This window comes from Barbus barbus, assembly GCF_936440315.1.
Source record: "Barbus barbus genome assembly, chromosome: 48".
NCBI classification, from domain to species: domain Eukaryota; kingdom Metazoa; phylum Chordata; class Actinopteri; order Cypriniformes; family Cyprinidae; genus Barbus; species Barbus barbus.
Window position 1 is genome coordinate 18,578,013 of NC_136726.1, and position 16,873 is coordinate 18,594,885.

The 16,873-nt window shown below is 36.2% G+C and overlaps 2 protein-coding genes across 3 annotated transcripts in view; both read right to left on the bottom strand.

Moving 5' to 3' along the window:
• Positions 1–900: 900 nt before the first annotated feature.
• Positions 901–7,012, bottom strand: fcsk (fucose kinase). The gene is given in 17 exon segments (XM_079412493.1): positions 901–1,280; positions 2,068–2,141; positions 2,143–2,232; positions 2,311–2,527; positions 2,625–2,730; positions 2,794–2,900; positions 3,058–3,071; positions 3,073–3,227; positions 3,300–3,419; positions 3,569–3,649; positions 3,744–3,841; positions 4,010–4,013; positions 4,017–4,082; positions 4,214–4,336; positions 4,407–4,457; positions 6,201–6,352; positions 6,753–7,012. Coding segments are annotated over 17 exon segments (1,701 nt in total). The 5' UTR covers positions 6,820–7,012; the 3' UTR covers positions 901–1,104.
• Positions 7,013–7,523: 511 nt separating this feature from the next.
• The window catches only part of ptdss2 (phosphatidylserine synthase 2), an 11,032-nt gene continuing 1,682 nt past the window's right edge, over positions 7,524–16,873 (bottom strand). For both annotated transcript variants that reach the window (XM_079412237.1, XM_079412238.1), the window contains 11 exons: positions 16,596–16,697; positions 14,143–14,225; positions 12,033–12,100; positions 11,815–11,949; positions 11,214–11,264; positions 10,987–11,100; positions 10,766–10,884; positions 10,565–10,679; positions 10,336–10,481; positions 9,386–9,571; positions 7,524–8,870 (listed from right to left, as the gene is read on the bottom strand). In XM_079412237.1, the coding sequence (XP_079268363.1) occupies positions 8,717–8,870; positions 9,386–9,571; positions 10,336–10,481; positions 10,565–10,679; positions 10,766–10,884; positions 10,987–11,100; positions 11,214–11,264; positions 11,815–11,949; positions 12,033–12,100; positions 14,143–14,225; positions 16,596–16,697 (1,273 nt within the window). In that variant the 3' untranslated portion in view covers positions 7,524–8,716. The remainder of the gene's footprint in view (positions 8,871–9,385; positions 9,572–10,335; positions 10,482–10,564; positions 10,680–10,765; positions 10,885–10,986; positions 11,101–11,213; positions 11,265–11,814; positions 11,950–12,032; positions 12,101–14,142; positions 14,226–16,595; positions 16,698–16,873) is intronic.

Below are 16,873 nucleotides of genomic sequence, written 5' to 3' on the forward strand. Positions count from 1 at the left end.
ATAGCCAATAGTTTGTTTTACAACAAATTCAATCAGTTCACAAATTATAGATGTATAGGTTTAATTTTCAAGAAGGTCAAAAGGTGATGCCAAAATCAGGATTTAAAGTTTGTCTAAAATATCTGACAGGTCACACCTCACAACAAATAACATGGGAATTGTGCCTCTTGTGCTATAATAAAACTGTCACGGTACACCAGATTGTAAGTATTTGTGGAAAGTGCCAAATAAAACAAAAGACACTCACTCAGTGGTGGTGTTAATTCCATGCTGTTTTCTATTTTCAGGACACTGGACTCATATCTTGTGTGAGATGAATCTCTGGAATGTGACGACCTGATGTCTGCTTCTGAATGAACCGTCGGCAGAACTTCCCACAGATGTGTTCGACCTCTCCTCTCCACTCACTGCAAAAAGAAAAGGGAATTAAAAAGGGGAATTCTGCATGGAATGAAGCATGATGACTTTCAAAACATTTGTCCGTTTTATATATTGATTTATATTATTATGAATTTAATGGCTTGATCATTAATTGCATCAATGTAGAGTTGACTATAGATTTAAAAGGTATAAAGGTATTTTTTTAAGATAAGTAGGTTTGTCTAAAATATAAATAACATGGTATTTGTGCCTTGTATGTTTTATAAAATGCAACATGTATACTCTGGGTATAAGTCCGAAGTTCCAAATAAAACAAAAGACACTCACTCAGTGGTGGTGGGACTTCCATGCTGTTCAATATTTTCAGGACCCCTGACTTGAATCTGCTTATGAGAGATGCATCTTTGGAATGTGAAGACCCAAAAATTGACCTGATGTCTGCTTCGTAACCAGAACTTGCCAGAGAGCACGAATCAGATACTTCAGCACCACTTACTGTAATAATGCAAGAGAGCAGATCATTAGTAGAACACTGACATTACATTTATGCATCCATTTAATAATTTGAATTAAAACTGTAATTTACACTCAATACGTTATTATTGCGTACTGTTTTATAATGTACTACAATACTGAGGTGCAGATAATTGCCACTACGTATGCAATATGTAATATAAATATCAGAAAATCTTGCTGTTTTAACAGTGTAAATAGAATCTATACCTATTTGCACTTGGTGTAAATAGCATATCGTAAAAAAATACTGCTATTTACACTTATTGCAAATAGCCGCTGCCATAAAAAAAACCTAATTGGACGTTTACCATCCACCTTAATGGCCACATTGACCACCAATCCACCGTGTTCAAACGCAATAGGAGGAGTGTCACTCCAGCCACCTGATAATGTATTCAAACACACACTGTCAAAGACCCAAAGAAACCTAAATACTTTTGAGATTCATTTTAAATGACATGAAGAGAAATTTACTGCATTTCAAAGAAATTCAACATAGGAAAGGCATTTTGGAAAATTAAGAATGCTTCAATTCAGTCAACATTTTTTTTTAAATATAATAAATATATAAACAAATTACATCTGCACTACTGTTGAAAAGGTTTGGGATTTCTTATTTCTTAAGTCTCTTATTCTCAGCATTTCTTTGATAAAATACAGTAAAAACTATAATATTGTGAAATATTACTACAATTTAGTATAACTTTTTATATTAGAATATATATTTTAAAATGTAATTTATTCCTGTGATACAAAGTTGAATTTTCAGCATCATTACTGAAGTCTGCAGAGTCACATGATCCTTCAGAAATCATTCTAATATGCTGATTTGCCACTAAAGAAACATTTCTAATTAATATCAGTGTTGAAACCAGTTCTGCTGCCTAATAGATTTGAAGAAACTGATGCATTTGTATTCAAGATTCTTTGATGAATAGAAAGTTCAAAAGCACATTGTTTATTTGAAATATAAATCTTTTGTAACATTCTAAATGTCTTAACTTTCAATTTAATTTTCAGCAATTTCGAATTGCAATTCTGCATTCAGTTTAAACTCAAAAACTGATCTTCCATTTAAAAAGGCATTCTCAGTTCAACTCCAAATGCCACACATCACTGTAAAACAAAACACATCCTCTGATCAGCTGAAGTGAAAAAAGCTGTTCTCACCTGACAGATCCAGTCGAGCAGGACACTCCACATCCTGCCATTCACCCATGGGCGGCATTTCTCCTTGACCAATGAACAAACTCACGCGCTGAAATCACTGCCTTCCGCAGCAGTATCTGTCCCGACCCCTCATAATGCCTGGCTGCTCTCACCAACAAATCTGGTCTTTAGACAACAATGACAAATCAAACATTCTCAGTTTACACCTCTCAAATTTATATATTTGTTTTCTTAAGTTCTGACCTGCTGAGCCAGTGCTTTCTTTGATTGGCCAGTTCTTGGACACCTGCGGGCAAGTTTCCCTCTTCTAGGAGCTTAAAAGCAGGAGCCCATGATGGATTCGCTGCTGGTCCACTGCGCAAACCACCTTTACCCTCGCCAGCCAGACAGCCAAGGACATCAGCGATACAGGCAAGACAACGAGCCGCTACTCCCAGATCACCACTGCTGCCTGCAGCCACTGAGAAAACAGCCAAACCATCAGTATCCAGTTAACCATAAGTTTTGATTTCATATTTATAAATAGTTAATAGACTAAGATTAAGTTAAAACCATCCAGACCTGTAGGTGGCAGTGCTGTACAACAGCTCCTGCTGATACATGAACATCTCCTTCCAGGACGCTATTAATCACCCTGCTGCCTTCTGCCACAGACTTCACATCCTTTAAAGAAATTGTTTTGCAAAAAGGTTAAAAAATCCCAGAGAGGTTCACAATATTTCCCACCTGAATATGAGAGAGAATCATCATCTCGGTTCCAGTTTCTGTGAGACGAATGACATGTTCTCGACCCGACAGAGTCAAATAATCATAGAGACCATCTGGAATGTACACTGGAAACAGACAGTTCAGAATAACATACCACTCTATACTTACTACTTCTGCAATATAGAGTATGCATACTGTGAGTATACAGATTTTCAGTAATCCATTTATTTAATACAGAGAGAAAATGAAAGGAGAGATAAGCAAACAATAGTGAAACAGTACACAGAGATGGAGGGTCCCCTGAGGGTCCTCCAAAGCACAGCTCGGCCGCTCCTCACTACTGCCCCCTGAGGTCCGGAGGGTGAAGTGCAGCCTGTTCTCTCTCCATTGATGAATTCATGCTCTGTCAGGTCAGAGCAAAGGCACAGCAGAATATCCAGAAAGAGAGATATCTGCAAGAGAGAGCAAAAATGAGAGGGAGAGACAAATCGGAGAAAAAATAACTACAATGTGAATGTTTTTACCTCAATCGGTAGAGCTCCCAAATCCATGCCAAGATACGTACAGCCATCCAATGGTGATGTAACATGAGTCTGTAATAGTTTCTCTGCCACAGTCCTAGAGAAAAACACCGGTCCGGAAACCTGAACACCACAGAGACACTTTTAGGAAGCATCACAAAAACAATTCAACATGCAATCCAAACATCCAATGCATCTTTAAACAAAGTAAATGTATATGCTTAGTTGTTAAATACACATATAGCAACAAACATTACCAAAATATTTCATACCAGGGGTACTTTCCCATCAGGCAGTGCAGCACAGCTGATCTTCTCCTTTGAGCCCTTATAAATAATGTTACACACTCTGGCCTGTAAAAGCAAAAATTGGAAAATTATCAGAAAGTGATACACAAGTGCAATTAAAAAAATATATATACAATCACCCTAATATTCAATAATGCACCTCTGCATCAGTGAGAAAGACGCCATGATTAACAGCAAAACTAACATCACCTGGCAACGCCACAACCCGATCCCCTGAGAACCCATCCCATGAAATCACTGTAAAGAAAATTAACAAAAGATATTGATAAAATCAACAGTGAAAAAGTCTTCCTGAAGTGTTTTTTAAGATGCTAACTTTGTCTGTACAAAACAATTAAAAGGCAAAGGCTTTTTTAAATATCTTATTTGTGCCTTAGATGTGTGATTTTATAAATGTTAGCTCACCCTGTCATGTTGGAATATTCAGGATCATGTCAGTGCTGCACACCCAAATGCCTGGCGGAGAGCCAGCACAAATCTGAAACAACAGGATGTTTCACTAAATATGCATTTGCATAATAATGCACTCATTTATATGTAGAGAGAGAGGGAGAGGTACATGAATTTATGTACATTTATGTGTGCATACTGTAACGGTGTTCTTCTCACCTTTGTGGACAGACAGTCCAACAGCAGGTCTAAACAGCAAACGGTTCCTTCTACAGCATCTGATGTCTGTACGGGCATCCAGCAGAAAGCCCTGCTGCAGCCGTCCCATGGGAAATCTCGGCCCTACAAACACACACCTAGTAGTACATGTTTGAGAATCATCTTCATCTAAAATGCTATTTTTATTACAGACCGTGTAAAGGATGAGAATACGAGCTTCATCCAGGACATCTGCGTTCACCACCTAAACGCAAACACACAAGCATGTTCAAGTGTTTCCTCTAAGGCACATTAATGGGAAAACCACAATAATAATAATAATAATAATTGATCAAATAAAATGATTTGTCTGTTGTTTGCGGATCTTATTTAAAAAATAAGAATTAATTGTAGATCTTATTTAAAAATAAATTAAATTCTCTCTTATAAAATAAGAGTATTATACATATTTATACAACAAATCCAACGTTTATTAGAAAGATTAAGATTTTTTAAAAATAAGTCTCTTATGCAAACCAAGGCTGCATTTATTTGATCAAAAATAAAGTAAAAACAGCAATATTGTAAAATATTGGTATTATTAAATAATACTTTTCTATTTAAATTAGCGCGTTCACTCAGGCGATTAATTTCTTCAGTTTAAAGGCTTTTCCACACTGAGCGTGATGCGAAAAAGCGAGGCCAATCGCCCACGAATGTTGCTTTCACACCGAGCATGAAACGAATGTCAAGTCATGAAGTTACCAAAAAGGCGATTAAAGCTGCCATAAAACAGTGCATGAATGTAATATGTTATGTATGCGTCACATTTAAGAACATGTCTATGAAATGGTTTTCAAAACTGTCCTGGACCATCCTAGCACTGTCTCCCTCATCTAACACACTCGATTCAACTCGTCAGCTCATTAGAAGAGACTGAAATGGGTCAGAAAAGGTAGAGTTGAGAGAAAATACGATGCGTGTCATGTTAAGCAGCGGCAGCTCTTAAAGAAACAGCAGCCAAAAACAACCAAATAACCAGCTGCTGTGATGTCTGTTCATCAAGAACAAAAGAGAAAAACAGTAAATCAATAACTTTTATTAGTTAAGGATTCAGCTGTATTTAGTGTTTGATAACTTTATTCAATTTCTGTATATTTCTGCTGAGGGGCACAGGTAGATAAATGACATTTATTATAATGGGTTTAGTCTATGTGAAGATTGTTTTAAGTTCACTTAAATTAGAAGTTATTTTTAAAGTTTCATATTGATAGCTCTTCATTATAATGTAACGTTGAATGGCTATAGTCAATGGTTAAATATTAGGGGGAAACATTTATAGGGAAATCGATATTAATTGGTATCAGTGATACTGGCCTTCAGACATAAAAATAAAGATGCTATTAAACAAATATAAAAAATTGTCTGTGTGTTGTTTGTACATTAATTTGAAGATTGTGAAATTGTGAAATTATTGCAATATAAAAGTATATTTAAAAACTTTAATGTTAGGTGGGATTAATTGCGATTAATTTCAGAAAAATATGCGATTAATTTTTTTTATTGATTGACAGCACTAATTTAAATATATTTTAACAGTCATTTATTTCTGTGATGGCAAAGCTGAAATTTCAGCAGCCATGACTCTAGTCTTCAGTGTCACGTGATTCTTAAAATATATTAAAATAGAAAATGGTTATTTTAAATTGTAATATTTCACAATTTTTTTATTGTATTTTTTTGACCAAATAAATGCAGCCTCGGTGAGCATGAGACTTTTTTCAAAAATATGCAAGTTATTATTCCAAACATTTGAACAGTAGTTTAAATCTTTAAGGATCTTTATTTTATCCCATTTGTATCCTTTAGTTTCAAGAAATTCCTTTGGCAATCCTGATACATCCTTTAAGATTCCTCTCCAAAACTCCAAACCATCTGCGCACACACACACACACACACACACACACACACACACACACAGAGCCATATAGAGTACTGTGAAGCTCACGCCGTATCCAGCTCTGGCGCTCCGGTGTTCTGCAGCCACCAGCATGGTGTTCAGTGTGGCCCCGCCGCTGCCCAGCCGGGCGTGAGGGTCAGGAACGGTGAGCAGAAGAGCATCCACTGGGAGAACACCCTGCTTCTGACGCACCTCCAGCTCTGAAACACACACACCTCCATGAGATTCACCTACACCTGGTCTGGAGATCTGTTAATGTGAGCTAGACCCTTATAGACAGTAATACCACAGTACTTTGATGGAATCAGATGATAATACCATAGTAATTTGGTATATAATTATATGGCCCCTAAATTCATGTCCTTAATTTAAGATACTTTAAAGAATACTTTGGGTTGTTTGGGACTTATTATGGTAATACCAAAGTAATACTTTTTTGTAATTGTCTATGTATTTTAAACATTATCTTAATGTTCTTTGACATTTCAAGGATGCCCTAATGGATTCAATAAAACCTAGAAGAAAACAAGAATTAAAGAACGTTAATGTAGATATATTCTCTTTTAAATAAATAAGCACATGAATAAATGTTGAACTCACCTCTCTGGAAGGCATAAACACTGTCTTTATGTTGACATGTGAGCACGATAACGGTCCACTTCTCCATACTGGCGTGCTTTATTTCTTGTTGTGTGACCAACAAACTCACTCGTGCAAAGAGCAGAAGCGAACAGCGCCTGGATCCGATTTATTCGCCATTTGTCACTGGATTACAACTCAAGTTAAACGTTAATTACCACATTCGTGCTCTTCGAGCACAAAACAGTGAACGCAACACTTCCGGACTACAAAGCAGCTTCTGGACTACAATCTGACTACAGGAACGGTGCGCTGGGAAATGTAGTTTGACGCTAAACCAAACGTTTTGTCTTATTTTAACAATATTTACATTAATATGATTATATGGATAGCAACGAATTAAATATGTCAACGATGCCTAATAACATGGTTGACTTAGGGTACCTAAAACTAACTAAAAAAAAAAAAAAAAAAAAAAGATTTTAGGAAGAACGAACTAGAGATTTCTTACCTGAATAATTTTTCTTGGAAATTACAGTTTCAAACAACTGAAAACTAAAATAACAACAATAATAATACGTTTGTCTTTTGTTTCCAAAAGTTTGGCTCTTGATTAAAGCATAAAAAAATAAACCCAATTTATTACATGAATCCTACATTTCACTTGTTTGAAACCAACAAAATCTAAGAAAAAGGCGAAGGCTTACCTGAAATCAAATCTGCTTGTGCTTTGAATCAAATAAGTCACTTTCCATAGACTTCAGCTTAACAGCCAATATGTAACAAGCATTTCATAAATTAAAGAGGAAGAACTCCTTTTTATTTTTTGAAAACATTATAAAATATGAACTCGGTTGTTCATTTCTATGTAACAGGTTTACATGAACCACTATAAGCAGAGGCAGACAGATCATCAAATGGTCCCACAAAGATTTCAGAGAGAGATCATCCTGATCATTTGGACTAGAACATATACTGCGATTTTAACTTTCCCCTCCTAGTTAAATCAAAGCGAACCCTAAACACCTTCAGTAACATGATACGAAACAGTAACAGCTCAGGGATTGGCGCTGAAGTCAAACTAGTGCTAGACGTTTACATTCACAGTAAGATTATAATGGCGTTTGATACATCAGATCAGGCCGTGCACATTTGGACTTGCACATTATCAGAATACAGATGCACTACCACAACACAACAACACACAACCCACTCACTGTGACCAGATACACGAATGGCCCAATACACTTACAGCATAAACTTTGGGATGATTCCTGATGATTTTATTATTTATCAAACACAAAGCTCCTGTCTGTGGTTTCCCTGCAGAAATAAAAACAGCATCAGCATGATGAATGTTTTTTTTTGGCCGCTATGGTCTCACACACACATTCACGCATGCAAACAGAAAGCAAAGTTCTTCGATTTTGGTCCAGTCATGGCACTGACCAGTGTTTAACAGGTCAGATGGTTGCCCTTGTGTGAGGTGCTTGTGTAACAGGCACCCTAACTTCCTATAGCATAGCAGAAGGGCACAGCCGATTAAATAATTACATTCTCATAGCATTTTAAATAGTGTTATAGCTGAAGCAGGATGTTTCCTGTGTTCCTACCCGCTAAATGGAACTTTAGAATAGTTTTATCATAAATGGCTGTATGTGCACTTCCTCTACCGTTAGTTCACTGCATAGTGTTCTGCATCGAAATGTGTTTTCCTGCATAGCACTGATCATTAAACCCAAAACCAGAGGGACAGTGGACCCCCAACCTTAAACGCCTTACCTATGTAACAGCTACAAAGACATATTTTTCCTAAATATACACAACAACCCTTTCCACAGGGAGAGAAAATGATGGCATCATCTCTCTGGTTGCCGCTTGACAGACACCATGAGCGTTGGTATGATCTAAACAGGATTATAAACACAAATGTGTGTCCAGTTGCGATGTGTAGTGCACGGCTGTTTGTGTGTGGAAGGATGGATTCAAGACTTCCTCTGTCGGACCGTGTCCATACTGCCGTTTAGTTTGCTACGGCCTGATGTGGCTAAATTGCTGCCGTCGGCGTGTCCAGGGACTCGCTCTGAAGACCCTTCCTGTCTGCGCAGGCGTGTTTCTTTGTATCGGAGTGTGATGTCACTGTCAATGCAGAACACTTGGTCAGTTAACATGTTAGTCAGGACATTTAATCACTTTCTAATTCTTTAATTAGTATATAACACACTAACAGACTATTTTTTAAGCATATAAATTGCATCTGCAGCAATTTGTCAGGATGCCTTCATGATTCTGACAATCAAATACATTTATTTTATATGCATATAAACATACATGTTGCAGATAATCTACAATGTGTGTATCAATTTTTTAAAATAATAAAATTAAACAATTATCAATATATAAACACACACACATATATACACACACTATTCTTAAGAAAAAAAAAAAAAAAAAGTAAGCAAAATAGTATATACTGGGGCAGTAGCTATACAAGGAAATATCATTCTGACCAGAAACTTTATAGTCATTTGGACTATTTGGATATGATTTATCTTCAAATATAAGCTTGAAAATTATATTTTGTGAAAGAAATTAACACAAAAATAATTTTACTTTGCTATCGTGCTTATGGAGTTAATTTGCAGGTTTATTACCGGATGAAGAACCGCCACAAGGTCCAAATGAGGATGAGGACCATTCCGAGCGTCCAACATTGTGTGACGAAGAAGGGGATTGGCAGCATGATGGTGTTGGGATCATATTTGACAACGATCAGAAACTCCGTAACAGTGATGGCCGCCACAATCCACGCTTGCTGGCCCAACTTTTTATGGAATTTTCTAGATTCCAAATGATACATTAGATTTACTTACTACAAAACAGAAAAATGTATGGCAGCACAGAAAAAAAGTCAATAGTGAGCTGCCTAACTAGGTCATATTTTTAGGCCTCATTAGCATGTCTCCGACAAAGAGAGACACTCCAAACAACAAAAATCTTAAACAGCACAGCTGTTTATTTGCAAATAACTTCCAAAATGGAAGGAAGAATTGAGGAAACTGATTTTAAATGCAAATTGACTATTTCACCCAATAAATGTGCATAGCATGTACTTAAAGCATCAAATCATTATCTTAGCAACATGCAAGTCAACTTTCCACTGGATTCAGATGTTAACGAAACCGCTGCTTGTTGTTCAGCCAAAAATGAAAATTTGCTGAAAGTTTATTTGCCCTCAGGCCATCCTGTAGATGTTTGTTTCTTCATCAGAACAGATTTGGAGAAATTTAGCATATCCACAATAATCCACAAGACTCCCGTTCATCAATTAACATCTTGTGAAACAAAAAGATGCATGTTTATAACAAGCTTTTCACTTCACAAGATATTAAATGACGAACTGAAGTCATGTGGATTATTGGTGAGCAAGTGATGTAACATGAAATATCTCCAAATCCGTTCAAATGAAGAAACAAACTCATCTACATCCTGGATGGCCTGAAGGAGAGTAAAATTTCATCTTTGGGTGAGCTATTCCTTTAAGCCAGAAAGCTGTCTTAGAAGGTAGCAGCCTACATGTACAACACATCTAGACTGAACTTACGGATCATCCATGAAGTCATAGATCTCTCTCATGGCCACTCCACCCACATTCACAAAGAAGACGAGCCGCAAAAGCACCAGATAATGTTCAGGAGGCATCCACAACACAAACTTCAAATAAAACGTATTCAGCTCCGCCAATAAGAACTACAAATAAGTCCAAGAAAATGGCATCATTTTTCATTCAAAATCATTGTGCAGTGATTGCATGTACTGATCATGTGACTCACCATGAAAATAATACCCAACACCGCCAGCCATCTTCGCAGGCTAGATGCGGGGCGCCACTCAAACTTCACCCAACTGTACGGGGTAAACTGGAAGGCAATACGTTTAATTTTCCCCCTGAAACACAAAATTGCAGAATGTCAGAACAGTTCAGTGTGTTTGACCTGCAGAGACATCTTTTCAGAGGTTTATAGTGTTTTTACTTGTATGTTGGGATGTTCCACAATCCCTGCCACTGATATGGCTTCATGGAGAGCCAACCGAGAGTCTTCATGCCACAGTATATCCCCAACCCATTACACAGCAACACATCCATGATCCACTGCAGCAGGAGAGAGTCACTTCCTGAGCATTTGTTTTATCTGGCCTTTTTAAAACAAGACGATGCATGATTCACAGGGTGTATTTGGTTTGTTTTACTCACATGATCCCACCAGCACTCAGAGAAGTTGGGCAGCTGGTGTTCGAGACTGTACTCCAGGAACTCAAACATCACACTGATGATCATACACATCCACCAGTCCCTGATCACCAGCGTCTGACACACACAGACACAAAACACATGACTAATTGTTTCTAATTAAATTTTTTGATGCCGTCTGCTGATTTTAGGCATGTGGTAGTGCGTTCACAGATCGGATTTTGACCAACCTTAATGTACCAGCCGAGAAAATGGGCAGGAACAAATCCATCCATTTTGTCCTGTTGGGAAAATAATAAAAATAACCCTAATTACTTCCTGCTGCAAAATCAAACTCAAGTATTAAATACAACATGAAATTAAAATGTTACTTCAATTAATGACCTTGGCCTTACCAATTGCTCAGTGCATGTTATTTTAAAGAAAAATGTTTTCATAATCAATTTGGTTTGATTTGTAAATGCATCAAATTACAGAACTTAAATGCTGATTAATGTTGTTCCTACATAGCTGTGCTAGTTTTATGCATCTCATATCACACTGTATCCTCTTAATAATATTTCTATTTATATTGATATTTCATGTCTACTTATTTAGAAAGTAACCATGTAAGAGTAGAATAATGGACAGTCATCACCATTACAAAGTTTATTCTGTCATACACAAATGACTGCACATTAACTCTAACATACTGTATACGCATAATAAATCTGTGATGATTGATCAGATGGATGTTTAAGTGACTAGCCATAAGTGCAATCCTCTGTTACAGATGCATCTGTTGCATCTCCCGTGTCAATGTCATTCATTAATATTGATTTTAATGCATACCCAGATATTGTGGAAGGGGTCGGCAGGATGTCCAGGGTCATAAATGAGGCAGTTCCCACCATAATCTCTTTCAGGAAGAGGGACGCCAAGTTTTGGGTCAATGTATTTCATAAACTGCCTGCCATCATGCACTGTCTGAAAGACAAATCAAAAATTTAAATAAGACACTATATGGACAAAATATATGTAACGTTGTGTTTTTGAAGCTGATAACAAACCTGAAACAGGATGAAGATGAGGAAGAGTTCATACACAACAGAAACGCATAGCCAGAAACGCCAGTATGCTGTAAAGACAAACACATAAACATTAACTCTCATATAAACATATAAAAGCACTAAAAATACTGATGCACTATTATACAAATAACTAGAGAATTGTGGGGGGGTTTATGTTGGGTGATTGAAATGTTTGTTTTCTGTATCACACCTGAACTATTACAATTCATCTGCATTTGGGTTATTGGGGTGTGTTGATTATTTAAGATTATATGGCTACTTTGCCATATCATCAGAAATATTATTTTCATGGCAAACTCAAAATAGTACAAATTATAAATAAATCTCAATAACATACAACTTCAGTTAAATGTTTTTCTTTCAACAACGTAAAACAATATAGCAATTATTCAAGCTATTTCAGTGGTTCTGTGAGCCATCATGAGCCACCACACACACTCATGAAGCCTTTGGTCAACATATGTAAAAAAGAAACAATCACTGTTTGTTTGTTAACATGCTTGAATTAAGGAATTGAGATTAAGACTGTGAAGCTCTTATTTGTTTGCATCTATGTCTCTAAAGACTGTCTCTATGTTGGAGTCCCCAGACGCTCTTTTCCTCTAAAACGACCTCATATACTTCACTGGATTGAAATTTAACACCATTCACTGTGACGGTTTGCTCAGCTTATAATTTGTGTCTACATTTGTCAGTTATCTCGTGCCACTGAGAGGCCTGAATGACCAGAGGGGGAGACCTTCAATCATCTTTCAGGTTTCTATGCAAGTAATGTATTGAAAGCTCTGATCCAGTTCATCCAGCAAAGCAAGGCCCTCATAACAGCAAGCACAACAGAGCATTTTGAATTCATCGTTGTGAGTTACTGTTGCTATGACAGTTTACTCATTGTTTCTTATGTTGAAACTGTGTCTCAGAAATCTACTTAATATATGATCATCTTCTCATAATTTAAAGATTTTATACTACTGTCAATCTACGTCATTGATTAGTTAGCTATGTTAAAAATTAATAAATAGAAGCTACTACAAAAGCTATGTTTCTCAGGCACACAAACAAAGATTTACAATATACAATGAAAGCATCAAACTCGAGCACAAATTTACAATAGGGCTGCAAAATGCACATTGCCATTTTTCCCCAATAAAAATTGTAACTGCAATTATAAATGTGATTTTGGGCTGCACAAAAAAAGTAGTAGTAGTAGTTATTTATTTTTATTGCCATTGCACAAAATAAAATAAATCTCAAATCTTTTCCCTAAGTGGCTGCAAAACGTTTTCCAGGACTGTACAACTTGTCCAAAAGGTGTGATTATAAAGTAATACAACTATAAAATATAACTTATTTTTATTAGGATGCTAATTACTACTAAATTAAAAAAATATTAATAATATTATAAATATTATAAAAGAAATTGTAACATCTCACTGTAAAAAATATAAGATAATACAATTCTTCACCGAACTGTAAAATTATAATTCTAATATTTCTACCTATATTTATTTATTGTCTTATTTTCTTTATTTTTAATTAAGTGTGCAGCCTTAATTTACAATAAACATAACTTTTAAAAACTCCTATTCTAGATATTCAGTTTTAAAATAGGGATCATCTGCAGTTTAATTATTTAACTTTATATTGCAACACAAAAAGAAAACATAAAAAGCCATGTACAGATTTCTGGGAATGACTCAAATGACTTGGTGAATCATTTTTATGAAGTGCTTTGTTTTATGAAGTCCTTTTAGAATCTGTTGATTGCATCAGCTTGCACAATTGTAATGTAATGTGAAAAACAATGATGTATTTGCTTAGTCACGCATCACTGTTAGTTGTTGGAAAGCATGTTACTGGAAAAGCTGCACTATTCTTAAAACAACTGAGCGACTGTCATATTAATGAAACCTGTGATTAAGTCACTATTTTAGGTACTCCACCTCAACAGCACCACAAAACCTCACAATTACAGTCTCTCAAAGCTGACCTGAAGGTTATGTGAAACCTGGGTAAAGGTTAAATCATCTCTGAATAAAGGTTACTGTTCCGACTTCAAAGGGTTAGATCATGGAAAGGTTACTGGTCTGACCTGGGTGAGGACGTGTGAAGGGACCATCTTTAGCTTGTGTTACTCCAAAACAAAGGAACACCAGAATACTTGCCACAATTCCTCTGAAAAAGACAAAAATACACATTTAAAACAAACACTGGAGAAAATGTGAGAGGTTCTGTGTGTGTAAAATTCACTGCCATGGTGTTTCCAGGACATTGCTAGACAAATGCTAATGAATAGAATAGAAGAATAGAATAGAAACAATAGTCTTTTTTAAAGAGTCATGAACCAAACCAACCAGCAACAAGGTAAATATCCTTTTCTCAGAAATGTGAGATTAAACTTGCAATCGTGAGATATTAAATCAGAATTGTGAACTTGTAACTTTTTTCCAGCAATTGCAAGTTCATCTCAGTTCTGACTTTTTCTTCACAATTGAAAAATATAAACTTGTAATTATGAGTTATAAAGTCCAATTTGAAAGAAAATTCAAATTCACAATTCTAACTTTATTGCATGTTATAAATTCAGAATTGCAAGACAAACCCGCAATTCTGAGCAATTGTGAGTTTGTCTTGCAATTCTGACTTTATACAGTTTATACTTTATTCTGATTTACAGTTGAAGTCAAAAGTTTACGTACATCTTGCAGAATCTGCAAAATGTTGATTATTTTACCAAGTAAGAGGAATAATACAAAATGCATGTTATCGTTTATTTAGTACTGACCTGAATAAGATATTTCACATAAAAGATGTTTACATGTAGTCCACAAGAGAAAATACTTGATTTTAAAAATGACCCCGTTCAAAAGTTTACATGCGCTTAATTCTCAATACTGTGTTGATCCACAGCTGTGATTTTTTTTGTTTAGTGATAGTTGTTCATGAGTCCCTTGTTTGTCCTGAACAGTTAAACTGTCTTCTGTTCTTCAGAAAAATCCTTCAGGTCCCACAAATTCTTTGGTTATCCAGCATTTTTGTGTATTTTGAACCCTTTCCAACAATGACTATGATTTTGAGATGCATCTTTCCACACTGAGGACAACTGAGGGACTCATATGCAACTATTACAGAAGGTTCAAACGCTCACTGATGCTCCAGAACGAAAAACCATGCATTAAGAGCCGGGATGTGAAAACGTTTTGAATTTGAAGATCAAGGTAAATTTAACTTAATTTGTCTTCTGGAAAACAAGTATCTTATGTAGCTTCTGAAGGGCAGTACTAAATGAAAAAATATGATATTTAGGGAAAACAAGAAAAATGTACTCATCTTCATTCTGTTCAAAAGTTTTCACGCCCCGGCTCTTAATGCATGGCTTTTCCCTCTGGAGCATCACTGAGCGTTTGAACCTTCTGTAGTAGTATATGAGTTCCTCAGTTGTCCTCAGTGTGGAAAAATGCATCTCAAAATCATAGTCATTGTTGGAAAGGGTTCAAATACACAAAAATGCTGGAAAACCAAAGAATTTGTGGGACCTGAAGGATTTTTCTGAAGAACAGTAGACAGTTTAACTGTTCAGGACAAACAAGGGACTCATGAACAACTATCACTAAACAAAAAAACAAAACAAAATCACAGCTTTGGATCATTCAGGTAACAACACAGTATTAAGAATTAAGCGCATGTAAACTTTTGAACGGGGTCATTTTTATAAATTCAACTATTATTTTCTCTTGTGGACTATATGTAAACATCTTTTATGTGAAATATCGAATTCAGGTCAGTACTAAATAAACGATAACATGCATTTTGTATTATTCCTCTTACTTGGTAAAATAATCAACATTTTGCAGATTCTGCAAGATGTATGTAAACTTTTGACTTCAACTGTAAATCAGAATAAAGTATAAACTGTATAAAGTCAGAATTTCAAGACAAACTCGCAATTAAGACTTTTTCTCAGAATTGCGAGTTTGTCTTGCAATTCTGAATTTATAACATGCAATTGTATGTAAAGTTTTGATTTCAACTGTATATGATGCAATTCTGAGGAAAAAAAATCCGAATTATGAAATTAAATTATGCCTTTAAAGGTTTATAAACCTATCGTTAAAATAAATCTAAACCCAACTTTTGTTATTTAAGTGTGTCAGGTGGTCGTCTCGCAAAGTTCAATACTTGGGGGTTGGTTCAAAACTTGCAAGAACTGTGCTAATAAATCTACATACTGTATTCATACTGAAATACTAGCAGCTCTTTCTTCTGATAAAGGTCATGTGCTTATAAGCACAGCAGGTCAGTCTGTGACCTGGACTTTGTGATCAGCAGCAGATGTCACACATAATCCTGTTAGCCAATAGAAAGCATGCCACTTGCCAAGGCCGTCCCAGCTACAGCCATGTGGCATACATCCTCCACATCAGACCACTTTAACTTTAGCTTCTGCTCAGGAGGAAATAGTGCGTCTCATTCTCTGGTGCTGTGAACTGCATTCTGGTCTCAGTGCTAAAGGTAAAGGACAAACTGACTGTATGCCAGTCATACCTTTTAGTGTTGTACGCCGTGTCATGTGGCGTCTCCTCCAATAATGTCACATAAACCAGAGCACATGTCAGGATGAACAGCACTGTCAGAGTATGTGCCCTCCTGCAGAGAGAAAGACGAAACAAGAGTACAGAGCTTGCATTCAAACGTTATTGACAGAAGTCTGGTTTGGGCTTTTTTCACATTCAAAACCTCAAAACCTGCTGAGCTGGTATACAGGTTGATCATAAACACAACCACACCTCAACACACACACACATAGGGGGAGAGAGGAGAGA